General features: G+C 44.0%; 1 protein-coding gene across 6 annotated transcripts in view; it reads right to left on the bottom strand.

Moving 5' to 3' along the window:
* Positions 1-25,872, bottom strand: part of mfhas1 (multifunctional ROCO family signaling regulator 1) — a 90,574-nt gene that overhangs the window by 26,066 nt on the left and 38,636 nt on the right. For 3 of the 6 annotated variants that reach the window (XM_059970088.1, XM_059970089.1, XM_059970087.1), the window contains exon 2: positions 22,148-22,240. The exons of the other annotated variants lie outside the window; for them this stretch is intronic. In XM_059970088.1, the coding sequence (XP_059826071.1) occupies positions 22,148-22,240 (93 nt within the window). The remainder of the gene's footprint in view (positions 1-22,147; positions 22,241-25,872) is intronic. 6 annotated transcript variants of the gene reach the window in all.

Raw genomic sequence — 25,872 nt, 5'->3', positions numbered from 1 at the left:
GATCTAACTTTCCAGACTACCTATCATAACGTACCTTATCAAAAATCTTGCTAAAATCCATATACTATCTTACCAAACCTTTTAGTCACCACTTCGAAGAACTCAAATCTGAGAGACAATTTCCGTACAAACAGAGAGAAACATAGAGTGATGAGGGATGGTCAGCATGACTTTGAGTGGCAGGTCATGCCTCATGAGCATGACTGAGGTCTTTGAGGAAGTGACAAAGCACACTGATGAAGGCAGTGTAACAGATCTGGAGTGTATGGACTTTAGTAAGGTATTTGACAAGGCTCCTCATGCTCAGAAAGTCAGGAGAGTCAGAAACTTGGCTGCGTGGATTCAGTATTGGCTTGCCCACAGAAGGCAGAGGGTGTTACTCGATGGAGAGTTGTGCTAGGAAGCTGGTGATCAGTGGTGCTCCACAGCCTTCTGTTCTAGCACCCCGGTTCCTCGTATTTTCAAAAATGATTTGGATGAGGAAGTGGAGGGGTGGATTAGTAAGTTTGGAGGTGACACAGAGAATGGTTGTGTGGTGGATAGTGTAGAGGTGGTGGTAGGTTACCACAGGGCACTGGATACAGAGCTGGGCTGAGAAGTGGCAGATGGAGTTTAACCTGGAAAAGAGTGAAGCGATTCACTTTGGAAGGTTGAATTTGAAGGCAGGATTTAGGGTTAATGACAGTATGGAGGAACAGAGGAACCTTGGGGTTCACATCCATAGATCTCTCAAAGCTGCAGCACAATTTGATAAGATGGTTAAGAAGTTGCATGATGTGTTGGCCAGCTTTAGGGGATTGAGTTCAAGACCAATGGGGAGTTCAAGAGCCACAAAGTAATGTTGAATCTCCATAAAACTCAGGTTAGATCACACTTAAGAGTTTTGTGTTCAGCTCTGGTCACCTCATTATAGGAAGTATGTGGAAGCTTTAGAGAGGGTGCAGATGAAACTTACCAGGATGCTGCCTGGATTAGAAAGCATGCCCTTGGTTCAACGAGCTAGGGCTTTTCTCTTTGGACAGGAGTAGGGTAAAAGGCGACTCGGAGGAGTACACAATGATATGAGGCACAGATAAGGGTGGCTTTTCCACAGGGTGGAAAGGACAATCTGAGGGGCCATGATTTTAAGGAAGGTTAAGGGTGGGTGTCAGAAGCAGCTGGTGTTGTGTTGTTTTTTTTCAGAGAGTGGTGGGTACGGGGAACGGGCTGCCAGGGGTGGTGGGTAGAAGGGACATTTAAGACTCTTTGAAAAGTAAATAGAAATCAGAAAAATGGAGGGAAGGGTTAGATTGATCCTAGAGAAGGTCAGTACATTGTAGGCTGAAGGACCTGTACCATGTTCATTCATTTAAGAGCACACCCATCTCCCATGGCTCCTCATACAGATATTAATAATAATACCCACTTGGATCTATTCTAACCATTTTGATCTTAATATACTTAACAGAATCTCTTCAGGATCACCTTCATCTTATCTGCTCAAGACACCTCATGCCCTCCCTCCCCACTTTTCCTTCTAAAGTACCTCATTCTCCACATGCGATTTGCTTGATCCTTTTACCTGGCACACAGCCCCACGTCCCTGACCACCGCTTCAACGTTCCTTGTCAGCCAGGTGTCCCTAACCATGCGGACTTAGCGCTTCAGTTCAACAGAAACGGGTTTCCCTGAACTCACTTTTCTGCTTACAGCCTCTCCCCTCTCTCATGCAACTTGTTTCCAGCATTTTCTGTTTCTGAACTTTACAACGTTGCTATGACTAGTACCCAAATCTATGTATTCTGGTTCACTACTAATAGAAAGATCCAGCAGCAATTTTCTTTTTAACTGTGTACCAAAAAAGCAAGTTATATATGTTGTAATAACTAAATTTCCTCTTCTCCTTGTTTCTAATAGTTTGTGGGAGCAGCTGAAATTCCTCTCTTTTGTCTAAGGCTGACTGTTACATTGTTGATTTGCCTACAGAGTTCACACCTTCCACTCATTTGACAGGGAATTTACTTTCACTTTTCTGCTAACTACAGCCTTGTATCCCAGAACAATTACAGATACTTCAACTCCTTTCTTCTTTAGTCACCTGTATTATTCTCCACATATCCATGTCTCAGTTAATCTGAATCCTCACCAGAAATCTGGCCCCAGATCATCGTTTGAAGAATGTTTATTGTCCCTCCGTTTGCCTGTATGCCAATTAGCACAGGTTTGGATAATAATCCAGAGACTTTGATGTCAACTTCCCTTTCCAGTTACTACCTGTCCTGGCCATGTCCACCTCTAGTTGAAGCCCACTCTCAATTTGTTTTGTTCTGTTCCTTTAAAGGTTTTTTCTGGGGGGTGGGGAAATCAGTTGAATTGGGCTAGTTATTTAAGTTCCCTGGCTGCCCATTCGTCTCCCTACATCTTAAAATGTCCCTTAGTCTGTCATTCTCTTCCTCAGCACCTCATTCTTTAAAATCCCAACAGGTTATATTCCACTCACTCCCCATTTTCTCTGTTTGTCCTCTTGTCTAACCCTACTCTCCTCACTCTTGAGATGTACCATCTCTCCTAGTCTAATTCCACATTTCAGATTCCATTTCACATCTTAAATATTTCTCATTGACTAATCCCATCCTCCTCTTCATTGTTGTCACTGCTTATTATTCCTTGCTTTCAAAATGGCTTGTCTTATTCTTTATTATTATTCCTTTCGATAACAACTGGTGCCACAGAAAACCAGTTTAACTACCTTGAATACAAATGAAGATTTTTAACTTCTTTAATTCCTCTTTTGGAGCCATCTAAAATACATCAACTCCTATCACAGCCTCAGCATCTAGTAGAATCTCTTATTTAATTCACTGCAACCTCAAAGTCTCAACTTTAACTTGATACTCAAATGAGAAACTTGTCTCTTTTCCTGACTCCTTATCCCTGCAATTTTATGCATTTTTTGGAGGATGCTAACACTGCATTTGTGACATGTGGAAGTATTATATGGCATAAATGCTCCTTATTAATTGAGAGAAATGATTAAGTTAAAGACGGTACTTAAGGAGTCCGTTTAGAATGTGCTGACACAGAAAGAACGTGCAAAGCAACTTGCAGGGCAACGTATAAACCAATTTGCAAAATCAGGATGAAACAATAGCTTGCTGATTAAAGAAGCGATACGGGTAACGGGAAGACATGCTTAACGGTTGAACAATAACGGTGTTAATGCGCTGAGGCTGATAAGTGGGCCAAAGGGTAATCACATTTGTAATTTTGTAATGAGATTAAGGAAGAATGTCTGCACCTCACATGGGTGCAACTCACAAAGTCGTAAACAAGTAGGGTATAAAAAACTGTGCAAAGTGTAATTCGGCACTCAATCTAGCAGGAGCTGGTTGGGTCCGACTCTGCAGACTCGAAAAATAAAGTTTACCGTTTTGCAAATTGCTGAGACTCAGTGTGTTTCTGACAACGTGGGGGCTCGTCCGGGATCCACACTCCGGCCGCGGTGGACACGAGGAAGGACATCGGAGACGGTGCACCCCGCCGAGTTTGGCGGTCCCTGACTCCTTGCTCGTCGCCCCGTCGCGGCTTGAGCGAGTGATATCCGGACAGCGCAGAGCGGTAAACGGGGAGAGTACCTGGTACTGGAAGTCCCCAGGACGCACCGGGTAAGTGCCTACTATTATAGTAGAAGGGTGCAGGAATAAGTAAGGACGGAGAAGACCGGGATCGCTACCCGGGGGTCCTCCTGATAAAAGTCCTTGGGACGCACCGGGTAAAGTGCCTACTGTTGCAGTAGAAGGGTGCGGGATTAAGTAAGAGCGGAATAAGATGGGAGGGGGTGGCTCTAAAAAGAAAGAGGAAACGGAAAGACCGGGACCATACCCGGGGGTTCCTCCTGATAGCCCCCTCGGTAGAATGTTTGAGAATTGGGGATGAAAGGGAAACAAAAAAAAAATGATACAGTACTGTTTAATTTGGTCGAAACAGCCGATAGAAAAACCTGCGGTCTGGTGGCCGCGGCTTGGGTCTGAGGAGGATTGGGTACGACAAGCCTTAAACATTTACGTTAATTCAAAACCAAATGTAAAACCGGAAGAAATTGCTCTTGCTTTTTGTTGGGCACCCTGGCCAGGAGTAACAACAAAGAGTTTTAAATTGGGCATTAAAGGGGAGCGGAAGTGGGACCCACTCGATCATTTACCCCCTCCCTATGTCCAGCCTTCTGCGCCTCTTGCGGGAGCAGAGGGAGGACGTGAAGAAAGTGAAGGAACAGAAGAAATAGACCCGGAGAGGGATGTTAGGGAAAAAGCAAAAGCAAGGATCGAAACAAGGAGTGTGACAAGAGCAGATAAGAAAAAGAAAGACGAATTAAAAAAGGAAAAGGTACAGCTGTGTCCCCTTCGAGAGGTTCCAATGGGAGGAGCACGAGGAGGGACAGGATTTGTAAACGTCCCTCTGACAAGTACCGAAGTACGAGGATTTAAGAAAGATATGAAAACTTTATTAGAAGATCCAATGGGACTGGCAGAACAGTTGGATCAATTCTTAGGACCTAATGTTTACACTTGGGAAGAAATGCATGCGATTATGGGAACGCTATTTTCTGCACAAGAGAGGCAAATGATACGACAAGCCTCAATATCAATTTGGGGAAGGGAACAGCCGAATGAGTTACCGGGGGACCGGAAATTTCCAGTAAACAACCCACAGTGGGACAAACAAGCAGAAGAGAGAAGACGGCAATATCCCATTGCCATGGAAGGGAGGAGGGAATTACAACCTGTAATTGAGACATTAGTATCAGATGGACTCCTGGAAGAATGTATGTCACCCTTTAATACCCCCATCCTACCGGTCCGAAAGCCCGATGGCACGTATCGAATGGTTCAAGATCTGAGAGGCTTAAATGCGGTAGTCCAAACACGATACCCGGTAGTGCCTAACCCCTATACATTAATGAGCAAAATACCTCCTGAACATGAATGGTTCAGTGTGATAGATCTAAAAGATGCCTTTTGGAGTTGCCCGTTGGAGGAAGGTAGCCGAGATATGTTCGCATTTGAATGGGAAAATCCCTTCACTGGGCGGAAGAAGCAACTCCGGTGGACCGTCTTGCCCCAAGGGTTCACGGAGTCCCCAAACCTATTCGAACAGGTACTGGAGCAAGTATTGGCTGGATTCCATTGTACCGAAAAGAACCAACTATTACAGTATGTCGATGACCTACTACTATCGGGACCAGCAGAGGAGGTAGTGCGAGACGATACTATAAGACTCCTGAATTACCTAGGAGAAAAAGGATTGCGGGTGACCAAGAAGAAACTGCAATTTGTCGAGAAGGAAATAACATATCTCGGACACAGAGTCAGTAAAGGGCACCGCCAAATAACCCCAGAAAGAATAGCGGGAATAACTAAAATACCGCTTCCCAGGACAAAGAAGGAAATAAGACAATTTCTGGGCTTAGTGGGCTATTGCCGGATTTGGATAGAGAATTATACCTCCCTGGTGAAGTTTATGTACGACAAATTGGCAAAGGAAGACCGAGGAATAATCAGCTGGACCGAAGAAGAAGAACAGAAGTTCAGGAAAATAAAAGGGCAACTAATTCGGGCCCCGGTATTAACACTGCCAGCACTGGAAAAGCCCTTTCAGCTGTATGCAACAAACAATGAAGGAACTGCGTTAGGAGTACTAACCCAAGAAAAAGGAGGAAAGCGGCAACCTGTGGCCTTTTTATCAAAAATGTTAGACCCGGTATCCCGGGGATGGCCGACGTGCATACAAGCCGTAGCGGCAGCAGCCGTACTAGTAGAAGAAGCACGGAAATTAACCTTTGGGGGAAGAATGACGGTGTATACCCCGCACTCCGTTAGCACCCTCTTAGCCCAAAAAGCTCAGCGGTGGTTGACGGACTCTCGCATACTGAAATACGAAACCATTCTGATGGTCGGGGATGATTTAAGCTTTGAAAAGAACAATAGTTGTAACCCGGCACAGTTCTTATACGGGGAATCAACAGGGGAGGAAACCGAGCATAACTGCGTGGAGCTAACAGACCTTCAGACAAAAAGTAGGGAAGATCTACAAGAAGTTCCCCTAATTGAAGGCGAGGAACTATATATCGACGGCTCCTCCAGATGCATCAATGGGGTACGACACAGTGGATATGCTATTATAAACGGGAGGACTAGGGAGATGGTGGAGTCCGGCCGGCTCCCGGGTAATTGGTCAGCCCAGTCTTGTGAACTATATGCCTTGCAGAGGGGACTGCAACTGTTAAGAAACAAAATAGGCACTATATACACCGATTCTAAGTATGCCTATGGAGTGGACACACCTTCGGAAAGATTTGGAAAGAACGGGGGTTGATAACAGTCAGGGGAAGGGAATTAGCTCACGAACAAATGATAAACATGACTCTGGAAGCCCTAACACTACCTCAAGAAATTGCAGTGGTTCACGTTCCAGGACATCAACGAGGAACAGCCCCGGAAGCAATAGGAAACCGGCTCGCAGATGAAGAAGCCAAACGGGCAGCAATGAAAAAAACGGTCCGACTTCTAACCCTGATACCAATAAGGGAAGGGCTTAACAAACTACCAGTCTTCACCCAAGTAGAAATAGACGCTATGAGCCAGCTGGGAGCCCGACAAACATCAGAAGGCGAGTGGAAGACCCCCGACGGACGGCAAGTACTGAATAAGGAAGTAACTCGTCATATACTGCAACAACTACACCAACAAAGCCATTGGGGAGTGCAAGCTATGTGCGACACTATCCTAAGGGACTATGTTTGTAAAGGGATATTCACACTAGCTCAACAGGAGGTGTGGGGCTGTTACACCTGCCAAAAGGTAAACAAGAAAATGATGCGTGCCACCCATAAGGGGGGACAAACACTAGCCGTCCGACCGTTCCATCGGATCCAAATAGACTTTACGGAACTACCACAAGTTCAGAGATGGAAGTACCTGTTAGTAATTGTGGATCACTTCACTCCGTGGGTGGAAGCATTCCCAACCACTAAAGCAGACGCCCCTACAGTGGCACGGATCCTATTAGAAAATATAGTCCCAAGATATGGAATAATGGGGTCTATTGATTCAGATAGGGGAACACACTTTGCCTCAAAAACACACCAGCTAATCTGTGACACCTTAGGAATCCAGTGGAAGCTGCACACCCCCTGGCACCCTCAGAGCTCAGGAAGAGTTGAGAGGATGAACAGTACCTTGAATTCGCAATTGACAAAACTGATGATGGAAACCAAGCTACCCTGGACCAAGTGTCTACCCCTGGCCCTACTAAGAATCCGCACGGCTCCTCGAAAAGATATAGGAGTATCCCCTTATGAAATGTTGTTTGGCCTTCCATATTGGAACAAGGTGGAGGGCTATCCTTCCCTGCAAGGGGGAGATGTCTTTGTAAGGGACTATTTACAGGCACTGTCTCGTTCTTTTGCAGAATTGCGCAGGAAGGGGTTACTCGCACAAACCCCACCTCTGGACTTCGCACTCCACCGAACTCAGCCCGGTGACTGGGTCCTGATTAAGACTTGGAAGCCAGAGAAGTTACAGCCGCAGTGGGAAGGCCCATTCCAGGTGCTACTGACCACCGAAGCCGCAGTAAGGACAAAAGAAAAAGGGTGGACCCACGCCGCGAGAATCAAGGGACCCGTAAAGCCCGAAGAAGGTGCAGAATGGACTTGCGTCCAGGGAGAAGACCCGATGGTGCTAAAGCTCAAAAGACGGACAGAATGAACTTTGGGACTGTAATGTATATACTGCTGCTTAAAGATAGATGACAACGGAAAGGTGGTTCAAAAAATATCAGATAAAATAAGGAAACTGGCCCACGTGCCGGTACAGACCTGGAAGCCGCTGGGGTATTGGGACTGGCTGGACGGATGGTTGAAAGGAGGCTGGTGGCGAACCGCTTTAGGGGTTATAGGAGGGGGATTGATGGTCCTCCTTCTGCTACCATGTCTGATCCCCTGCTTGCGGGAGCTAGTAGCTCGGGTGGCAAGACAAGTCATGCAACCAGGGGCCCCAGCTGATCCTGTTCAGGTACTCCTACAAAGGGAAATAGAGCTAGAGGAAGAAGCCTATGTAAACCCGTGGCAAAAGCCCAACTGATAGCACATTCTAAAAAGAAAAAGGGTGGATTGAGAGAAATGATTAAATTAAAGACGGTTCTTAAGGAGTCCATTTAGAATGTGCTGACACAGAAAGAACGTGCAAAGCAACTTGCAGGGCAACGTATAAACCAATTTGCAAAATCAGGATGAAACAATAGCTTGCTGATTAAAGAAGCGATACGGGTAACGGGAAGACATGCTTAACGGTTGAACAATAACGGTGTTAATGCGCTGAGGCTGATAAGTGGGCCAAAGGGTAATCACATTTGTAATTTTGTAATGAGATTAAGGAAGAATGTCTGCACCTCACATGGGTGCAACTCACAAAGTCGTAAACAAGTAGGGTATAAAAAACTGTGCAAAGTGTAATTCGGCACTCAATCTAGCAGGAGCTGGTTGGGTCCGACTCTGCAGACTCGAAAAATAAAGTTTACCGTTTTGCAAATTGCTGAGACTCAGTGTGTTTCTGACATTAATGTATCCAAATACTTTGATTCTCAAACCAAATCCAAATCTCTCTTCAATACTTCAATTAACTCAATACTTCTGATCCAGGAGTCCTCTGTCAGTAAGGGGATGCCCCATGCCAGCTAGCCACACAGCTCATGACTGTGGAATGTGACTTCATTCACAGACATATCCCTCACCTTCTCAAGGGGTGATCGAGTGGAAAAAGTAAAGTGACACACAGCAAACTGCTCTACCTCACACTGCGTATGAAACTTAATTATAAGTGCACCAAACTTAACTATATACCCAGGTTCCCTTATCATCTAGTGACAAAGAAATGGGCTTCACGTATTGTACTGTGTCAATTGCGGCAGTTGTTCCTGGTGCTGTCTCTTTATACTTTAGTCTATTTATTTACTTACTGAGATACAGTGCAGGGTAGAGTGTGAAGTGAGAAACACCTACCACGTGAAACAAGAAGTGTGGAGTCAGCCCTCCTGCCCCTTCGAGCCATGGCACCCTTGATATAACCCAAGCACTGATTACAGGACAACTTACAATGACCAATTAACTTACCGACTGGTACATCTTTGGGAGGAAGCCCCACGCGGTCACAGGGAGTCCGTTCAGACTTCTTACAGGGAGCAGTGAGAACTGAACCCGAGTCGCTGGTACTGGAAAATGTTGTGCTAACCACCACACTACCGGGCCGCCCCACATCTCTGCAGTCAGAAGTCTGACCTTTGCCAACTATATTTGCAGATGCTTTGCACATGTTAACCCACGTTATGTCAATGACTCTTGATGCATTTCCCTGCAGTGATGAAAGGGTGGAGCAGGGATCATAGAGAGGGCACACAAATCCTGGCTAACTGACCTGTGTCCACAGGGACTTGAAAATATCCGTCGGGTTCTGATCAAGCTGGGTACCAAAAAAATATTGCCCTCAACTTGGGTCGCATCAGGCTGCCTCTCTAAATATGTGCACAGAGGCTTCGGATTTTTAAAAAATAAATGAGTCTGCTTACCTGGCCTCAGTCCCATTGGGAGTAGTCTGTATGTGTTGGATTAGGAATTTTCAGGCTTACACTGGGTATGGATTAGCCGTGATTGAGTTAAAACATAGTTTGGTTTGTACAATGGCCAATTGTAAACTGTGCTCAAGTTTAAAGTGCATTCACTTGAAAATCTAAGGCCAGCATGAGATTCCAAACTTCCATTCTCGAGGTCAATTGTGCAAAGTGCCAATAAATGTGTTAATTATGGACAGATTGCACTCGTATTCTGGTTCAGTTGCAAACTGCCAACTATCTGCTATTCATCGTTCAGCATGCTTAATCCAACGTCAGTCCAAACCCACCATTCCAGACTTTTTGACAAACACACATAGATACGTGCCCACGCACCCCACTTCATCTCGGGGCTCCTTGTAATTTTAGCAGGATGATGCTAGAAAGATTCCTCCTAGGCCACGTGGCTTCCCACCCCGCTGATCAGCAGCAAATTATTTGTGCTGTGTCTCCAAGAGCAACACCAAGTTTCCTTTACTAGACCTTTGTTGGAAGTGTTGAAAATCTCAACCTTTTTGCTGGCTTTCCTCCCGACAGCAAATCTTTAATTTTGTGCTGGAATATGACTGCCCGTAAGATGAAAGTTCATTAAGATCACCTTCCCTTTTAAACCCATATTTCTCCAGAGCATTGGGTTTTGTAACTTCAGCACATTAAACAAATTGAAGGAAAAACAAGGAGTCGAGAGATAGAAGTCTAACTCCAGCTTTCAGTTTAAGTGCGGCGTGCACTTATCATGTTGCAGTGTCATGACATTTATAATACACATTTTTACATATTACCTGTGATGAATTATTTAAATGAACAAGAATGCTTAATCAAACAACATGTGTATATTACTGAAATATAAAATATGCAACACAGAATACGCAGCAGCCATTTCTATTTAAACATGAAATCGATATACTCTGTAACTCGCCCTGTCTCTACAAGTTTTGAGGCAGAAGGGGTATTCAAAGCTTTGTTTCTCTGGCAATACCACACTCTAGTCATTAACTGGCAGATCAGTAACACATGTTTTCCCTCAAAAGAATCCTATAAAGTTTTGAACATCATCAGATCACCTCTTGGCTTCAGTAAGCTAAGTTTCTCAATCTGTTCCTGTAACTAAAACATGTGGAAAAAGTCTGGTCATACAAGACCATAAAATATAGGAGCAGAATTAGATCACTTCTCCCATCAAGTCTGCTCCGCCATTTCATCATGGCTGATCCATTTCCCTCTCAGCCCCAATCTCCTGCCTTCACCTTGTATCTCTTCATGCCCTGACTAATCAAGAATCTATCAACCTCTGCCTTAAATATACCCAATGACTTGACCCCCACAGCCACCCATGGCATTGAATTTCACAGATTCACCACTCTTTGAGTAAAGAAATTACTCCTCATCTCTGTTCTAAAAGGATAATCCGCCATTCTCAGTCTGTGTCCTCTGATCCCAGAGCCATCAAACACTCCTCATATGACAAAGCCTTTCAATTCTGGAATCATATTCCTGAACCGCTTTTGAATCATCTCTAGTGTCAGCACATCCTTTCTCAGATATGGGGCCCAAACTGATCAAACTACTCCAAGTGAGGCCTCACCAGTGCTTTATAAAGCTTCAGCATTACACCCCTGCTTTTATATTCTTGTCCTCTCAGAATGAATGTTAACATCACATTTGCCTTCCCCACCACTGACTTAACCTGCAAATTTACTTTAAGGCTCCCTGCATGAGAACTCCTAAGTTTCCCTATATTTCCCATGACTTTGTCAAGACGGTGAATGTTAAACTGGTTGTGGAAGCCCTGTTATATCAGAACAAGGGTTCCCAACCTTTTTTATGCCATGGACCCCCACCATTAACCGTAGGGTTCGTGGATCCCAGGTTGGGAACCACTGCACTAGAATATATCAGAAACGAACACGGACGAGGATCAGTGATATTCACCGTAATTCATGGAAGTCAAAAGATAACACACCATGACAAAGCCACAATTTCAGCAAGAAGCTTAGAGCATGTAATACATCTCAAGGACAATTAAAATCTATCTTTCTGAACTCAGATACATATCCAGGATTATTTCTTCATTAAGATGAAAGTGAACAGAAAGGAGAAAATGAGCAGGACTGGGTTTTCTGTAGAAAAGGCAGTTTGCCCTGGCTGGAATAGAGCACGTGAATCATTTTGGAAAGCATGGATCATCTCATGACAAAGAACTTAGCTGAGCATGGAATCGGTTAGGAATTTAGCACCGGGGTAGGGGACCAGGCTCGCCTTCACAAGGACTATCGAAACCTAAATGTGAGAGGTCTCAATCTATTTGTAGTTAAGAATTTAATGAAATGACTATTGTCACACTGCTGGCTGGCCTTTGAGAACCCAGTCAGGAAAGCCTCAATGTAGGCTACATGCACCATAATCCACAACCAGTATCAGGCATGCATCAAAAAACAATTATTTGGCTTTCACAGAAGAGGATGAAGCAACCAGAACAAAGCAAATCCTGATGACAGAAATATAAAATTTTAAAATAACCTTCGCCCACGTAAGACACTGGACATGGCATTTGATGAAATGGTACAAAAATAATGATTTGGGGTAGAAGATTGATCAACTTAAATTCCTTCTAACAAACTGTAGAAAATACACAGCTCTATAACTTCTGTAACCATGTAAAAAGAGAGTGGAGAAAAACTGACATCACTTCTGGTAAAATGAATCTTACTATCTTAACTGGAAACACGAGGAATAAACCCAAGAGGCCTGCTGAGTTCCTCTAGCATTTTGTATGTATTGCAGGAATAAGCCCAATTGGATTCAGGTTGCAAAACTACAGTGACTTTCACATTGATCGTCCCAAGTTGCTTCAAGGCCAAGGAGCATTTTTTTGTTGTTGAATTATTGAATGTTTGGTAGGCAAACATGTCAGTGAATGGGCACATTGGAAGATCCCATAAAAAGCAAAGGTTCATTTTAATGAGAGGATAAATGGGGTCTCAATTTCTGGGTGGTATGGTGGCACAGCTGGTAAAGCCATTGTCTCATGGCTCCACCATACTGGATTTAATCCTTACCAATGATGCTACCTGCCTTAAGTTTGCACAGTCTCCTGATGACTGAACATTTTCCTTCAGGTGTGCCTGTATCTGCTCTCCCAAAGGTGAGCAGGTTGCTCAGTTAATTGTCTGTGAGTGGTAGAATCTGGGAGCATTTGAAAGGAATATAGAGCAAATACAATGGAACAGTGTAAATGGGTGCCTGGTGGTCAGCACGACAGACTTAAAAGCGCTCCAGCAAAGTCATTTCTTGCTCACTGAGCACCACTTTAGGAACTGCCATCCATAGCCCTCCCTCTCAACTGGAATTGATGTATTACTAATCATGTAACAAAGACAAAAAACTTTTAACCTTCCACTGTTTTGCCTCCAGTAGTGTCCTTGGGATTAATCTTTGGAAAGTCCAGAGCAATCTTTGACTATTGACAACCCAGTGGAACCAGCCACAACCTTATTTTCCATCACCTCAAACTCGTCTTTGCCCTGTGCTAAAACTAATTGTTGGTGATACAGAGTGGAGAGTTGTGTTCAGAACATAGAGCTGGAGCTAAATGAAAGACAACCAAATACAAATACTGGAATCTGGATACAAAAGCACAAGACATAGGAGTAGAGTTAGGCCATTTGGCCCATCGGGTCTGCTCCACCATTCTATCTTGGCTGATTTATTATCTTCTCAACCCCGTTCTCCTGCCTTCTCCCCATAACCTTTGATGTCCTGACTAATCAAGAAACTCTCACTTCCGCTTTAAATACACTCAATGCCCTGGCCTCCACAGCTGTCTATGGCAAAGAATTCCAGACTCACCACCCTCAGGCTAAATTCTCATCTCAGTTTTTAATGGACACCCCTCTATTCTGAGATTGTGCCCTCTGGTTCTAGACTCACCCACTATAGAAATCATCCTCTCCACATCTGTCCAAGAACTTCAATATTCAAAAGGTTTCAATCCCAGAATCATTCTCGTGAACCTCCTCTAGACTCTCTCCAGTGCCAGCACACCATTTCTTAGATAAGGAGCCCAAAACTGCTTACAATAACCTAAGTGCAGTCTGGCCAATGTCTTATAAAGCCTCAGCATCACATCCTTGCTCTAAGGTTCCAGTCCTCTCAAAATAAATGCTAACATTGCTTCTGCCTTCCTCACCACAGACTCAAGCTACAAGTTCGGGAATCCTGCACAAGGACTCCCAAGTCCCTGTGCACCTCTGATTTTCAAATTTTCTCCCCATTTAGAAAATAGCCTACACCTTTATTCCTTCTACTGAAGTGCATGACCATATACTTTCCACACTGAAATGCATCTGCCACTTCTTTGCCCATTCTCCTAATCTGTCCAAGCCTTCCTGCCAACTCCCTGCTTCCTCACCATTACTGCCCCTCCACCATATCTTTGTATCGCCTGCAAACTTGGCCACAAAACCATCAATTCCATCATCAAAATCACTGACCTATAATCTGAAAAGAAGTGGTCCCAACACAGACCCCTGCGGAACACTACTTGTCATTGGCAGCCAACTATAAAAAGCCCCCTTTATCCAACTCTTCGCCTCCTGCCAATCAGTCACTCTTCTATTCATGCCAGTATCGTTCCTATGAAGCAGCCTCGTGTGCTGCACCTTGTCAAAGGCCTTCTCAAAATTAAGTAAACAGTGACGACAACAGAAACTTCTTTGTCCACCTTGCTTGTTATTTCCTCAAAGAAAATGAAACCATGTTGACTTCGGCCTACTTTATCATCTGCCTCCAAAGACCCTGAAAACTCATCCTTAATAATGAACTCCAACATCTTCCCAACCACTGAGGTCAGACTAACTGGCCTATAGTTTCCCTTCTTCTGCCTCTCTCCCTTCTTATAGAGTGGAGTGATATTTGCAATTTTCCAGTCCTCTAGGACTATTCCAGAATCTACTGATTCTTGAAAGATCATTACTAATGCCTCCACAATCTCTTCAGCTCCCTCTTTCGAACCCCTGAGGTGTAGTCCATCTGGTCCAGGTGATTTATCTACCTTCAGACTTTTCAGCTTCCTAAGCACCTTTTCCTCAGTAACAAGAACAAAACTCACATCTGTCCCTTGACACTCTCAAATTTCTGGCATACTGCTAGTGTCTGCCACAGTGAAGACCAACACAAAATACTTACTATGTTCGTCAGCATTTCTTGGACCCCCATTGGCCCTCTCTAGTGTCATTCCCAGCGGTTTGTTATCCACTCTCTCCTCTCTCTAAATATCTGAAAAAAAACTTCTGGTGTTCTCTTTGATATTATTGGCTAGCTGATCCTTGTATTTCAACTCTTTTCTCCTTATGGTTATTTTCAGTTGCCTTCTGCTAGTTTTTCAAAGCAACATAATAAACTGCATGAAGTACTCAATAGATCAAGTAACATCCAAGGATCGAAGGAATGGTCGTTCTCTTCCACCAAGACCCTGCAACAGACACACTCGACTGAGAATGCTGACCATCTCTTTGCATCTGCAAATTCTGCCTGACACACCGAGTTCTTCCAGCAGTTTATTATTTAGAGATTAATGAGTTTGCATCTCCTCCGATCACCACCAACTGTGAAAACCAGCAGGGGAGGCAGCCATGTTGTACTGTGTATTACAAGCATAAAGAATCTTCTCAGCAGGAAGGATTCACACAATTCATGGAGAAGATAAATGATTAATGGGTGCTTTCTGTTGAATATCTCAATTTCCTGGTAACATTACATTAATTTATTATAAAGAGCATGAGCTTCAGTACCTTATAAATTCCAAAGTTGAACAGGCAAAGGGAAAGAATGAGAACTGTTGAAATGTTTTGATAGTGGAGATGGAAAAAGCACAGATTGTTTAAATGATAATCCACTAGAATCTCATTACTTCAGATACAATATTTTGCTTCCTTACCATAAAAAGTGCTCTACTCACATCCTGTTTCTGCTGGGAATTCTGCCAAAAAATTCAAAATATGCAAGAATCTTTTGGAACTTCTTTGTGCTTTCACTGTAAGCATACAGGACTTGTTTGCCTGCATGTTGGGATTTTGATTAATTATAGCAAATCGATAAATTCATATAAATGCAGTAGCTATAACAGTGCCTCTAAAGATGATTCATTTTAAGCAAAAACCATGGTCAAGATTAAATTATTAACAAAAATACTCCACTATTTCCTTGGACCAGATTTACAGATACTTTTAAAATCATGATTAGGTTTTCAAACTTGGGGTTCAATGTCCATCTGTAATTGCTCTCGAGAACACAGACTAGGCTGTCCCTTGTACTGGTCTGATACAACTATGTGGTGAAGTTAAAAGGACAAAGTTCTGATATGAAAACAAAGTGGTCTGCTCTCCTTCGGAGAAACCAAACACAGCCTGGTGATTGTTTTCCGGAACTTTGGCATTCAGTCTGAGTGAGTGACCCTGACAATCCAGTCTGTTTTTCACTTTAAAACACTATCACTCTACCCAAAGTCTCCTGTATCATTACACGAGACCTCATGCAAGTTCAAGGAACAACATTTTTTGCCTGGGTGTGTTATAGTCTGCAGGGCTCAGTAGGGAGTTCTCCAACTTCAGGTGACAACACTTTCCTTTGTACTGTGAGAGGTACTGATAGGGAGACTGAGACCAGAACGAGAGGTCACAAGTTTAGAGTGAAAGGTGAAATATTTAAGGGGTCTCTGAGGGGGAACTAATTTACTCAGAGGATGGTGAGAGTGTGGAACGAGTTGCCAGCAAAAGTGGTGGATTGTAACAGTTCAGAGCAGTTTCGATTGGCGTATGGACGAGAGAAGTTTCGATTGGGACATGGACGAGAGAAGTTTCGATTGGCGCATGGACGAGAGAAGTTTCGATTGGCGCATGGACGAGAGAAGTTTCGATTGGCACATGGACGAGAGAAGTTTCGATTGGCGTATGGACGAGAGAAGTTTCGATTGGCGTATGGATGAGAGAAGTTTCGATTGGCGTATGGACGAGAGAAGTTTCGATTGGGATATGGACGAGAGAAGTTTTGATTGGCATATGGATGAGAAAAGTGTGGCAGGCTATGGCCTGGGTGCAGGTAGATGGGACTAGGCAGGAAACCATCCTAGCATGGACTAGACGGGCCAAAGATCCTGTTTCTGTGCTGTGTCACTGTTCACTGCTTCAGTAAACTAACAGGGAGTGCACGACTGGCACCTCCACTGGTTTCCCGTACATGTCCTCTGAAAGGGTGGGACAAGCTATGGAGCATGAGAGACACTCCATGCACACATCTCAGAGACAAAGAAATCCGACGCATCCCAGGTTTAAAATGGAGCCTACTTTGGGATCGTGCACATCTGCTCCATTTATGCCTCTCCCTGCAAATGCTGCGGGAGATCAGCCTGCAACATTACTGAAAGCAGTGCAAGCATGCACTCCTAGAAAGCACCACAGTTTGCACCTTTTACAATTACAATCTCATTCAGCACAATTCCCCCGATCGCTTTAAATTTCTCAATTCGTCCCTGTGGTTCACCTAACTCCCATTTTCACAGGAACTGCAGAGTACAGAATAATATCAACTGAAAGTTTCAACTAGATATAAAAGAAAAAAAATTAAACTTTTTACAACACTGATTCTTATAATTAGGATATTTAACCTTTCTACTTCCCACAATTAGGCTATCTATAAATGTAACATAATCTTAACAAGCTCTGTGCTTCATCAACTCTCTTCTCCATGATAATTGTTCCACTGCCTCCAACAATTCCTATTGAATGTTTAAACCTAATGCTGACTGCAAGGGTACGGATCAAAGCAAGGGTTCTCAAGCTGGGGTCAACAGACCCCTCAGTTAATGGTAGGGGTTCATGGCATAAAAAAGGTTGAGAAACTCTAGATTAAAGCAACAAACACCCCTTCAGTCATTTTACCACTTGCTGAAGCTGCATTCAGTAACATCCAGTTAATGGGAGCAGACTAGTGGCTCGTGTCCAGTAAGGGGTTAAAAACCTAGCACATCTGTAAACAAACCATCTCTTTACAATCAGAGGAATGAAGATAATTTATCAATGAGAATGTGAACAATCCATTGAGAATCATTGCCCCAGAGACGGTGCTTTGGCCCTCTCATCATTATATTAAATACCCCCAGCTTAAACACTAGAAATTTTGCAGGTGCTGGAAATCCAGAGCAACACACACAAAATGCTGGAAGGCTCAGGAGATCACACAGCAGCTATGGAGGAGTTACCATAGCTTCCTTTAAGGGACACGTATATATGCCTTTATTACCACAGTTACATGTTACACACTTGTTTCATCTGCCCATCTGTCAGTCTGGAGCTTGTTGGGTGTTGTAAGGACTTGGAGATTGTTTAGCCAAATGTCCTCCCCACCCGTATAGTGTGTGCGTGTAATATGCACTTAAAGACAGACAGACACACACACACACACACAGTGTTTTTTAAATCCAATGTAATTTTAATTTGCTGCGTAAATTATCTCATGTATCCCACACAGGGCCACTGAGCAGATACTGACAACATATGAAAAGAAAGCTGTGCACACAACACTTAAGCAGTACGTGGGCACAGGGGCTGTGTTTAAATATTACCATAATCTATACTGGATATGGACTTTGCACATGAGGACTGTGTTTTCAAAATACTGCAAGTTATGTTAAATAAAGGGCCTCACCTATATAGCTGGTCACAATAATGAATAGCCACAGCTTTAAAACGAATACTGACAGAGGTCACAGCTTCTAGTATGCATGATCACGTCAAAGGCCATTGCTCCACGTGCATTACGAGTGTGCTGCACTTACAGATGCTGCACACAAGGCAGCGACAAACTGTGCAAGGCTTAAAGCAAATTCAGTAAAACCCAACGAGGGAGCTGGAGTAGCTTTTCTCTCTTTGTATACCAACCAGACTGTCAACAGCATCAGGCCAGTCTTGAAAGTCTGCATAGAATAGGCTCAAATTATTGGAGATAGGCCACAGTAACTATTTTTGTTCTCTTTTGGGATGAATAAATAAACTGAAGCATTTTACCAAAATGATGGAAGCATGTTCCTAGGAGGGCATTCTGTAGGTCATGTGAGATCAAAAAAAATAGCTGAAGCAGCTCTGAATTAATTTCACAATTTTGGGGAAGGGATAATGGGGAGAGTAATCTTTTAAACATTTCTGAAGATAGATCTACAACTGCTAATGTAGTCTTCCAAATAGTTTCAACAGGAATAGTCTGAGCCTGAGGATAAATCTTGTTGTAGGCTATGTGGTGAATAATTATCAGACTGGGCGTTTCCACCCCCTCACAGCTAGGCATCATCTTTCTTTGACCTGCTCACGTGATTGTTGTTTCACATGGAATGCTTTCACCCGATACTGTGTACGCAGGGACTCAAATCGCAATTGTTGATTCAGTTCAGAAACTAGGATGAATTTCTGCAAGGCCCGTGAGCACTGTCAACACTATAAAATACCACCACAGTCAGGCAAGTGCCACAGCTTGATTGTGGAAAGGGTGTTGACTGTGGTGCAGATGTACAGAAGTACTGCGCTGTGGTTTGGAAGAGATGTAACGTGCTGTGTGCTGGGTGGGGGGGGTGCTGATGCTTTTTGCTGGTGGGGGTGGGGTGTTTGTTGCCTTATTGTTTCTTGTGTGAGGCTGGGGGAGTTGGGAGGGACTTCGAAGTTCTAACGTTTTAACTATCATTCATTCTTTGAGGCACTCCTCTGTTTTCGTGGATGGTTGTGAAGAAAAAGCATTTCAGGATGCATATTGCGTACACTTCTCTGACATTAAATTGTACCTTTTGAACCTATTGGTCCCAGGGGAGAGAGGATTCAATATTGCTCAGAAGCATGATTTCAAAGAACAGAATGGCCCAATGGAGAGAACCCACTGAATACCTGGATCTTGTGTCCTACAGCAGTGACTCCTGGGACTGGAGGTGGAAGACACTGAAGATGAGTGCAGAAATCACTGTAATCCATCTCTTAAAAAAACCGGAATATCCACCATGGAAAACAAAGGCAGGTGAATGGACTGCTGTAGTAAACCAGGCACCCCTGCACCGGCTTCAGTACCCGAACACTGTACAGCCTGCGTCTGACCACAATTCCTTATCAATCAATGCTTTTATGGGAAAACAGCAGTTTTATCAACACTCTGCGCAGTGACATGATTCCAGAGGCAGAAAAAACAGCTAACATTCCCCAAAGATACTGTCGAAGCAAGCCTCCAAAGCAAGCAACAGGTGGGCCTCAGCTCCCTCTGAGCACCCTCCGAGCTGGCATGCGCTGGCAACGCACCTTCTCCGCCGGGGACACTGCCTGCGGGAGGGCACACGAATCCCGGCGGATGGCAGCAGCTGTGCCACTCAGAGGGGACTACCCCACCTACCCCACTTCTACCGGGTACAGGTCTGGCCTCATCCAGGCAGGGTGCTCCTGTGCCGGACGGTGCTCTGGCTGCTGGGGGACTGACGGTGGCTGTCGGGAGAGTGGAAGGGTTCCGGTTGCACTGCCACCCTTCCAGAGCAACTGGTCAGAGCCAGGCCTTGGGAGACCACGCGGGAGTTGCCCCGCACAATGTGAGCCGTCTCACGGGGATGCCCACCGTGCCCTCCCCCGACGCTCCAAAGCATTCCTTGTACACCTTACACTTCCTCGCCAGCGATACTTGCTTTAGCAGTCTGTTTTATCATCTGCCAGTGGGAGTCTCTTTATGCACGGGTCCTTCCCCCGTACACTGGGGAGCTGGCGTGGAAGGCGTTTCACAGGGCAGTACTGTGCAACAGGTCTTTAAGCAGGATCACTGACACCCCTTCCCCCTGTCCATTCTGTGGCTGGGAGAAGTCAGTGTACCACACTGATATGGAGTGTGAGAGGTTGCAGCCCGTGTGAAGGGGCTGCTGCTCAGGTTCTGGTTGCACTTTAGCCCCTGCGCACCTCATATATGGGCACCCAGTACGGAAGGAGGCGGATCTCCTGGTGGGCATGCCACTGGGCCGGGCCAAGATAGCCATTCACGGGTCCAGGCGGCAGAAAGTGGAGGACTCTGCCCAGGCCGACTGTCTGCCCCTCTTCCTGAGGAGACGTTCGTGCCCGGCTGTCACAATAAACACATTGGGGGGCAGTGTCACCCCCCTGGGGTATTGATTGCCTAGTAGAAGGAGGTAACCGTATTTTAATTTGAGTATATTCACTGTCTTGTAAATAGTGAATATCTATACATTGTGTATTTGTAATGCAAATTAACTTTTATAGTTTTGTAAAAAAAGGCTCATATCCCTCTTTGAGCTCTTTGGACAAATAACCCTGCCACGTTGTTCAGCCGAAAACAAACACTGGGCTGTTTTCACTATGACTCACGATTATTATTGACTCCCCAAACATGTTGCTGGAAAGGTTTTTTACCATTGCCGCTGGCTGTAATTTAATAGCCTAGAAACATCACAGGCTCATCACCAGTCAAGTGACCTTTACCCCAAGCGTCAGCAAATCTAGATGCTAGTTCGAGCCTTCTATGAAGGCTCCTGCCCGGCATCTGACCCAGTTTTTCTGAGCCAGCCATCTCCCCCACTCCACCCTTATTCACTGAATCAATCTACCTGCCACACTCATCTTTGTATTGCCACCCACCCATATCAAATCCAAACTTACCTCAGCACAGGATGTACAGAAAGTGCTCAAAGACCGAAGTCCAAACCCTTGCTGCACCCACCGACCCCGTAACTCTGTCTCGGAGGCTAATGGCTGTGTTTGAGGATGGTGAACCCACGCAAGGCGGCAGGACCCAACAGAGTGCCTGGTAAGGCTCTGAAAACCTGTGCCAACCAACTGGCAGCAGTATTCAAGGACACTTTCAACCTCTCACTGTAACGGGTGGAAGTTTCCACTTGTTTCAAAACAGCAACGATTATACCAGTGCCCAACAAGAGTAGTGTGAGCTGCCTTAATGACTGTCACCCGGTAGCACCATGGTGATGAAATGCTTTGAGAGTTGGTCATGACTAGAATGAACTCCTGCCTCAGCAAGAACTTGGACCCACTGCAATTTGCTTATTGCCAATAGGTCTACTGCAGATGCAATCTCAGTGGCACTTCTCACAGCCTTAGATCACCTGGACAAATCAAACTCCTACGTCAGGATGCTGTTTGTTGACTATAGTTCAGCATTTAATGCCATCATTCCCACACTCCTGATCAATAAGCTATAGAATCTGGGCCTCTGTACCTCCCTCTGCAAATGGATCTTCAACTTTTAATCGGAAGACCAGAATCTGTGCGGAGTGATGATAATATCTCCTCCTCGCTGATGATCAACACTGGTGCACCTCAGGGGTGTGTGCTTAGCCCACTGCTCTACTCTCTCTATAACCGGTGACTGTGTGGCTAGGCATAGCTCAAATGTCATCTGTAAGTTTGCTAATGATACAACCACTGTTGGTAGAATCTCAGATGAGAGGGCATAGAGGAGTGAGATATACCGTCTAGTTGAGTGGTGTCACAGCAACAATCTTCAACACAAGACCAAAGAGCTGATGTGGACTTCAGGAAGGGCAAGGTGAGGGAAGATAAACCTAAGAGGGATCAGAAATGGAGACAGTGAGCAGTTTCAAGGTCCTGGGTGTCAAGATCTCTGAGGATTTAACATGGTCCCAACATATCAAAACAGCTATAAAGGACACAAGACATTGGCAACATTTCATTAGGAATTTGAAGTGATTTGATTTGTCAACTAAAACACTTAAAAATTTTTACAGATGTACCATGAAGAGCACTCTGACAGGCTGCATCACCGTCTGGTATGGGGTGTGGTTACTGCACAGGGCCGAAAGAAGCTACAGAATGTTGTAAAATTAATCAGCTCCACCTTGGATACTAGCCTCTGTATCCAAGATATCTTCAAGGAGCGGTGCCTCAGGAAAGTGAGGTCCATTAACAAGGGCCCATCACCCAGGACATGCCCTCTTCTCACTGTTACCATCAGGAAGGAGGTACAGAACCCTGAAGGCACGCAAACAGTGATTCAGGAACAGCTTCTTCCCCTCTGCCATCTGATTCATAAATGGGCACTGAACCCACGAACACAACCTCACTTTTTTAAAATATATTGTGGCGAGCCTTTGGTGCATGATGACAGGCCAGTAACTCAACAACCACTTTTATTGTGATAAGCACAAAAACAGACTGGACGCCATGACCTAGGGAGAAAACTCCGTCACATACAGACAGGAGAGGTGATTATTACACACCCCAGATACAGTCCGGGTGACCCACAAGCGGGTAACTGGATAACTCAAGCTAAAATGTAACAATAAATGAACTGGAGCTTCCCACCATAATCCCACGAAAGCATTTTAACACAAGAACAATAAACAGCGCTGGTCATTAGAAATGCAAGGGCAAGCTATCGACAACGCCCCCTCTCCCCGGAGTGTCACTGTATGTTATTTCAGTTTTTGCACTAATTTTAATCTATTCTATAGATGCAGCTGTACATATACACACATATGCATGCATAAATACATTCACATACATATTTACACATTTACTGTAATTCATTTATTTTTTCTTTCTATATTATCATGTATTGCTTTGAACTGCTACTGCTAAGTTAACAAATTTCACGACACAAGCTGGTGTAATAAACTTGATTCTGATTTTATAACCTTGGATGCTTACAGCCGCATTAACTTCCACCACATCATTAGGATTTCTAGACAATAAGCATCCAAATAAATCGAAAAAGGAACTTTTTTCTTTATTAAGATAAAGCTCTGATTTATTTTCCAAGTTCCTTGGGGCAGTGCTTTGCAGATTTATCTTGCTACAACATCTAATTAATGTTCACAATGCATTGTTGCTGTCACTGTTGTACTTGGACATCCTGAGAGTGTGAAAAGGATTATACACACACACTTCCCTGTAATACTAAAACAAAGCTTTGAAAGGGAAAAAAACAGCAGTTCTAGGAACTGCAAGCATCTCAATTGTACTGCACTGATGAGACCGATGGAAATTTCTATGTGTGAGACTGAGAATAAAGCCAGGAATATAGGCAAGAAGTCACATTATTTCAATATGACTGTATGACAGCTCAAAGAGACCCCGATTGGCAATCTATGATTCATTAACACGAATTGAGGAAATTTCTACTGCTGATGGTCCCAGAGAGAGAATATATGAGCCAAGACATGAGGACAGATGGGTAGTTTTACAATCTGGAAAGCACACTCCTTTTGTACTGATGCAAATAGAGTATGCTTCTGTTATTTTTAAACCTTTAGCTGAGAGGGAAGTGAGAGGCAGTAATAATGTTTATGTTGGACAAGGAACACACTGGATAGTAATCTGAAGGCACGAGAATCAGAGAGATTGTGCTCCATGTACCAGGCTCCAGGTAAAAAAGGCCATTGGAAATAGTGAATTGTTGAAAAATCCCAGACGCTTATGAATTACCTTTTGTGTACTGACTGGCACCCACATGAAAACCAGCAGTCTGAAAGAATTAACAATGGGCAGAAAGCAGTGAATATTCACTTTTATAATGACACAAGATCATCTCTTGTTGCCATAAAGTAATTTTACAAGACTGTGATTTTAAAACAGCTGACCCACCACTATCATTCATAGAAAGGAACCAGTGGCCAATGTACCCTCTAAGGTGGCTGTGCACACAACTTTTGCTACTAACTCACAAAGGAATTTAAACTGTGCACTAAGTGTTGTCACCCTCTACCTTGTTGGTATGTTAAGTATATTTCATGATCGCACACAATCACATTTCCTTTTCTGGTTTCTGATGTGGATGGTGTTGACAACGTGGAGTTTGCAGATTTTAATTATATTTTACTGCAATTAAATTTTAATTGCAGTTTTAATTATATATATATTCCTTCTACAGCATCAAGACAGTGCGACTTTGCCTTGGCAATAGCCATTCCTGCCTGAGTTAGAAAATGTGACATTCAAATCTTATTGCAGACCATCCTGGCAAATGATAACCAAACCTCTATCATGGAATTCTGTATTCACATCCTTAGGAATTTTGCATCTCTTCAGATGCCCCACTCACTGTTTGGGTTGTAGCATTCCATAAAACTTTTAGGAAAAATTACCTCAGGGGCTGATTTAGAGATGCGTTTGTCAAGGAAGGAGTTCAGCTCTTCAGTTCATCACCCACAGTGCCTCCGGAGGTAAAAAAAATTAACACCTCATGAGAAACAAGACTGGCAACTGTAGGGCAAGGGAAGACTTTTATTATGTAACACTATGCTTTGGCCTTGAAATGGAAGTTGACTATTAATAAATGGTCCTCTAGAATTGCCCATGGCTCCCTGGAATTAATCAGCAGGGTACTGGTGTGAGTAATCTGAGTAAAATGTCACTGGGGCTCTATGAAGAACTAAGCCATTTCTTTCTGCCCAATATTGCAGCAAAGCATTGGAAACCGTGAGCCGTTTCAAACTCCTGGGAGTGCCCATCTCACACAACCCCTCATGGCTCTAGAACACATTCTCCAAAGTAAACCTTATTTTCAAAGTACATACAGGTCACCATATACAGCCTTAAGATTCTTTTTCCTGTCGGCATACTTAGCAGATCTACAGACAGAAACTATAACAGAATCAATGAAAGATCAATTAGAGTGCAGAAGACAACAAACTGTGCAAATCTGGATAAAGCAGGCTATTCAGAGAAGAAGATACTTTGATAATAAATGAACCTTTGAAATGCAAATATAAACAAATAGCAATAAATAATGAGAACATGAATTAACAAGACAAGGAATTCTTAAAGTGAGATAAGTGGCTGTGGGAACATCTCAATGGATGGGCAAGCGAGGGTAAGTTATCCCCTTTGTTCAAGGGCCTATTGGTTGTGGGGTAGTAACTGTTCTTGAACATGGTGGTGTGAGTCCTGAGGCTCCTGTCCTTTCTACCTGATGGCAGCAGCGAGAAAAGAGCATGGCCTGGGTGGGGGCGATCTCTGATGATGGACGTTGCTTTCCTATGATAGTTTTTCACGTAGATGTGCTCAATGGATTGGGGGAGGGGGGGGGTCTTTACCCATGATGTGCTGGGCTGAATCCACTACAGTTTGTAGGATTTTCTGTTCAAAAGCATTGGTGTTTCCATACCAGCCAGTTAATATACTCCACTGCACATCTATAGAAGTTTGTCAAAGTTTATATGTCATGCTGAATCTC

The sequence above is a fragment of the Hypanus sabinus genome, chromosome 5 (assembly GCF_030144855.1).
Source record: "Hypanus sabinus isolate sHypSab1 chromosome 5, sHypSab1.hap1, whole genome shotgun sequence".
NCBI classification, from domain to species: domain Eukaryota; kingdom Metazoa; phylum Chordata; class Chondrichthyes; order Myliobatiformes; family Dasyatidae; genus Hypanus; species Hypanus sabinus.
The sequence above is the reverse complement of the archived record's forward strand: the minus strand, read 5'-3'. Positions and strand labels throughout refer to the sequence as shown.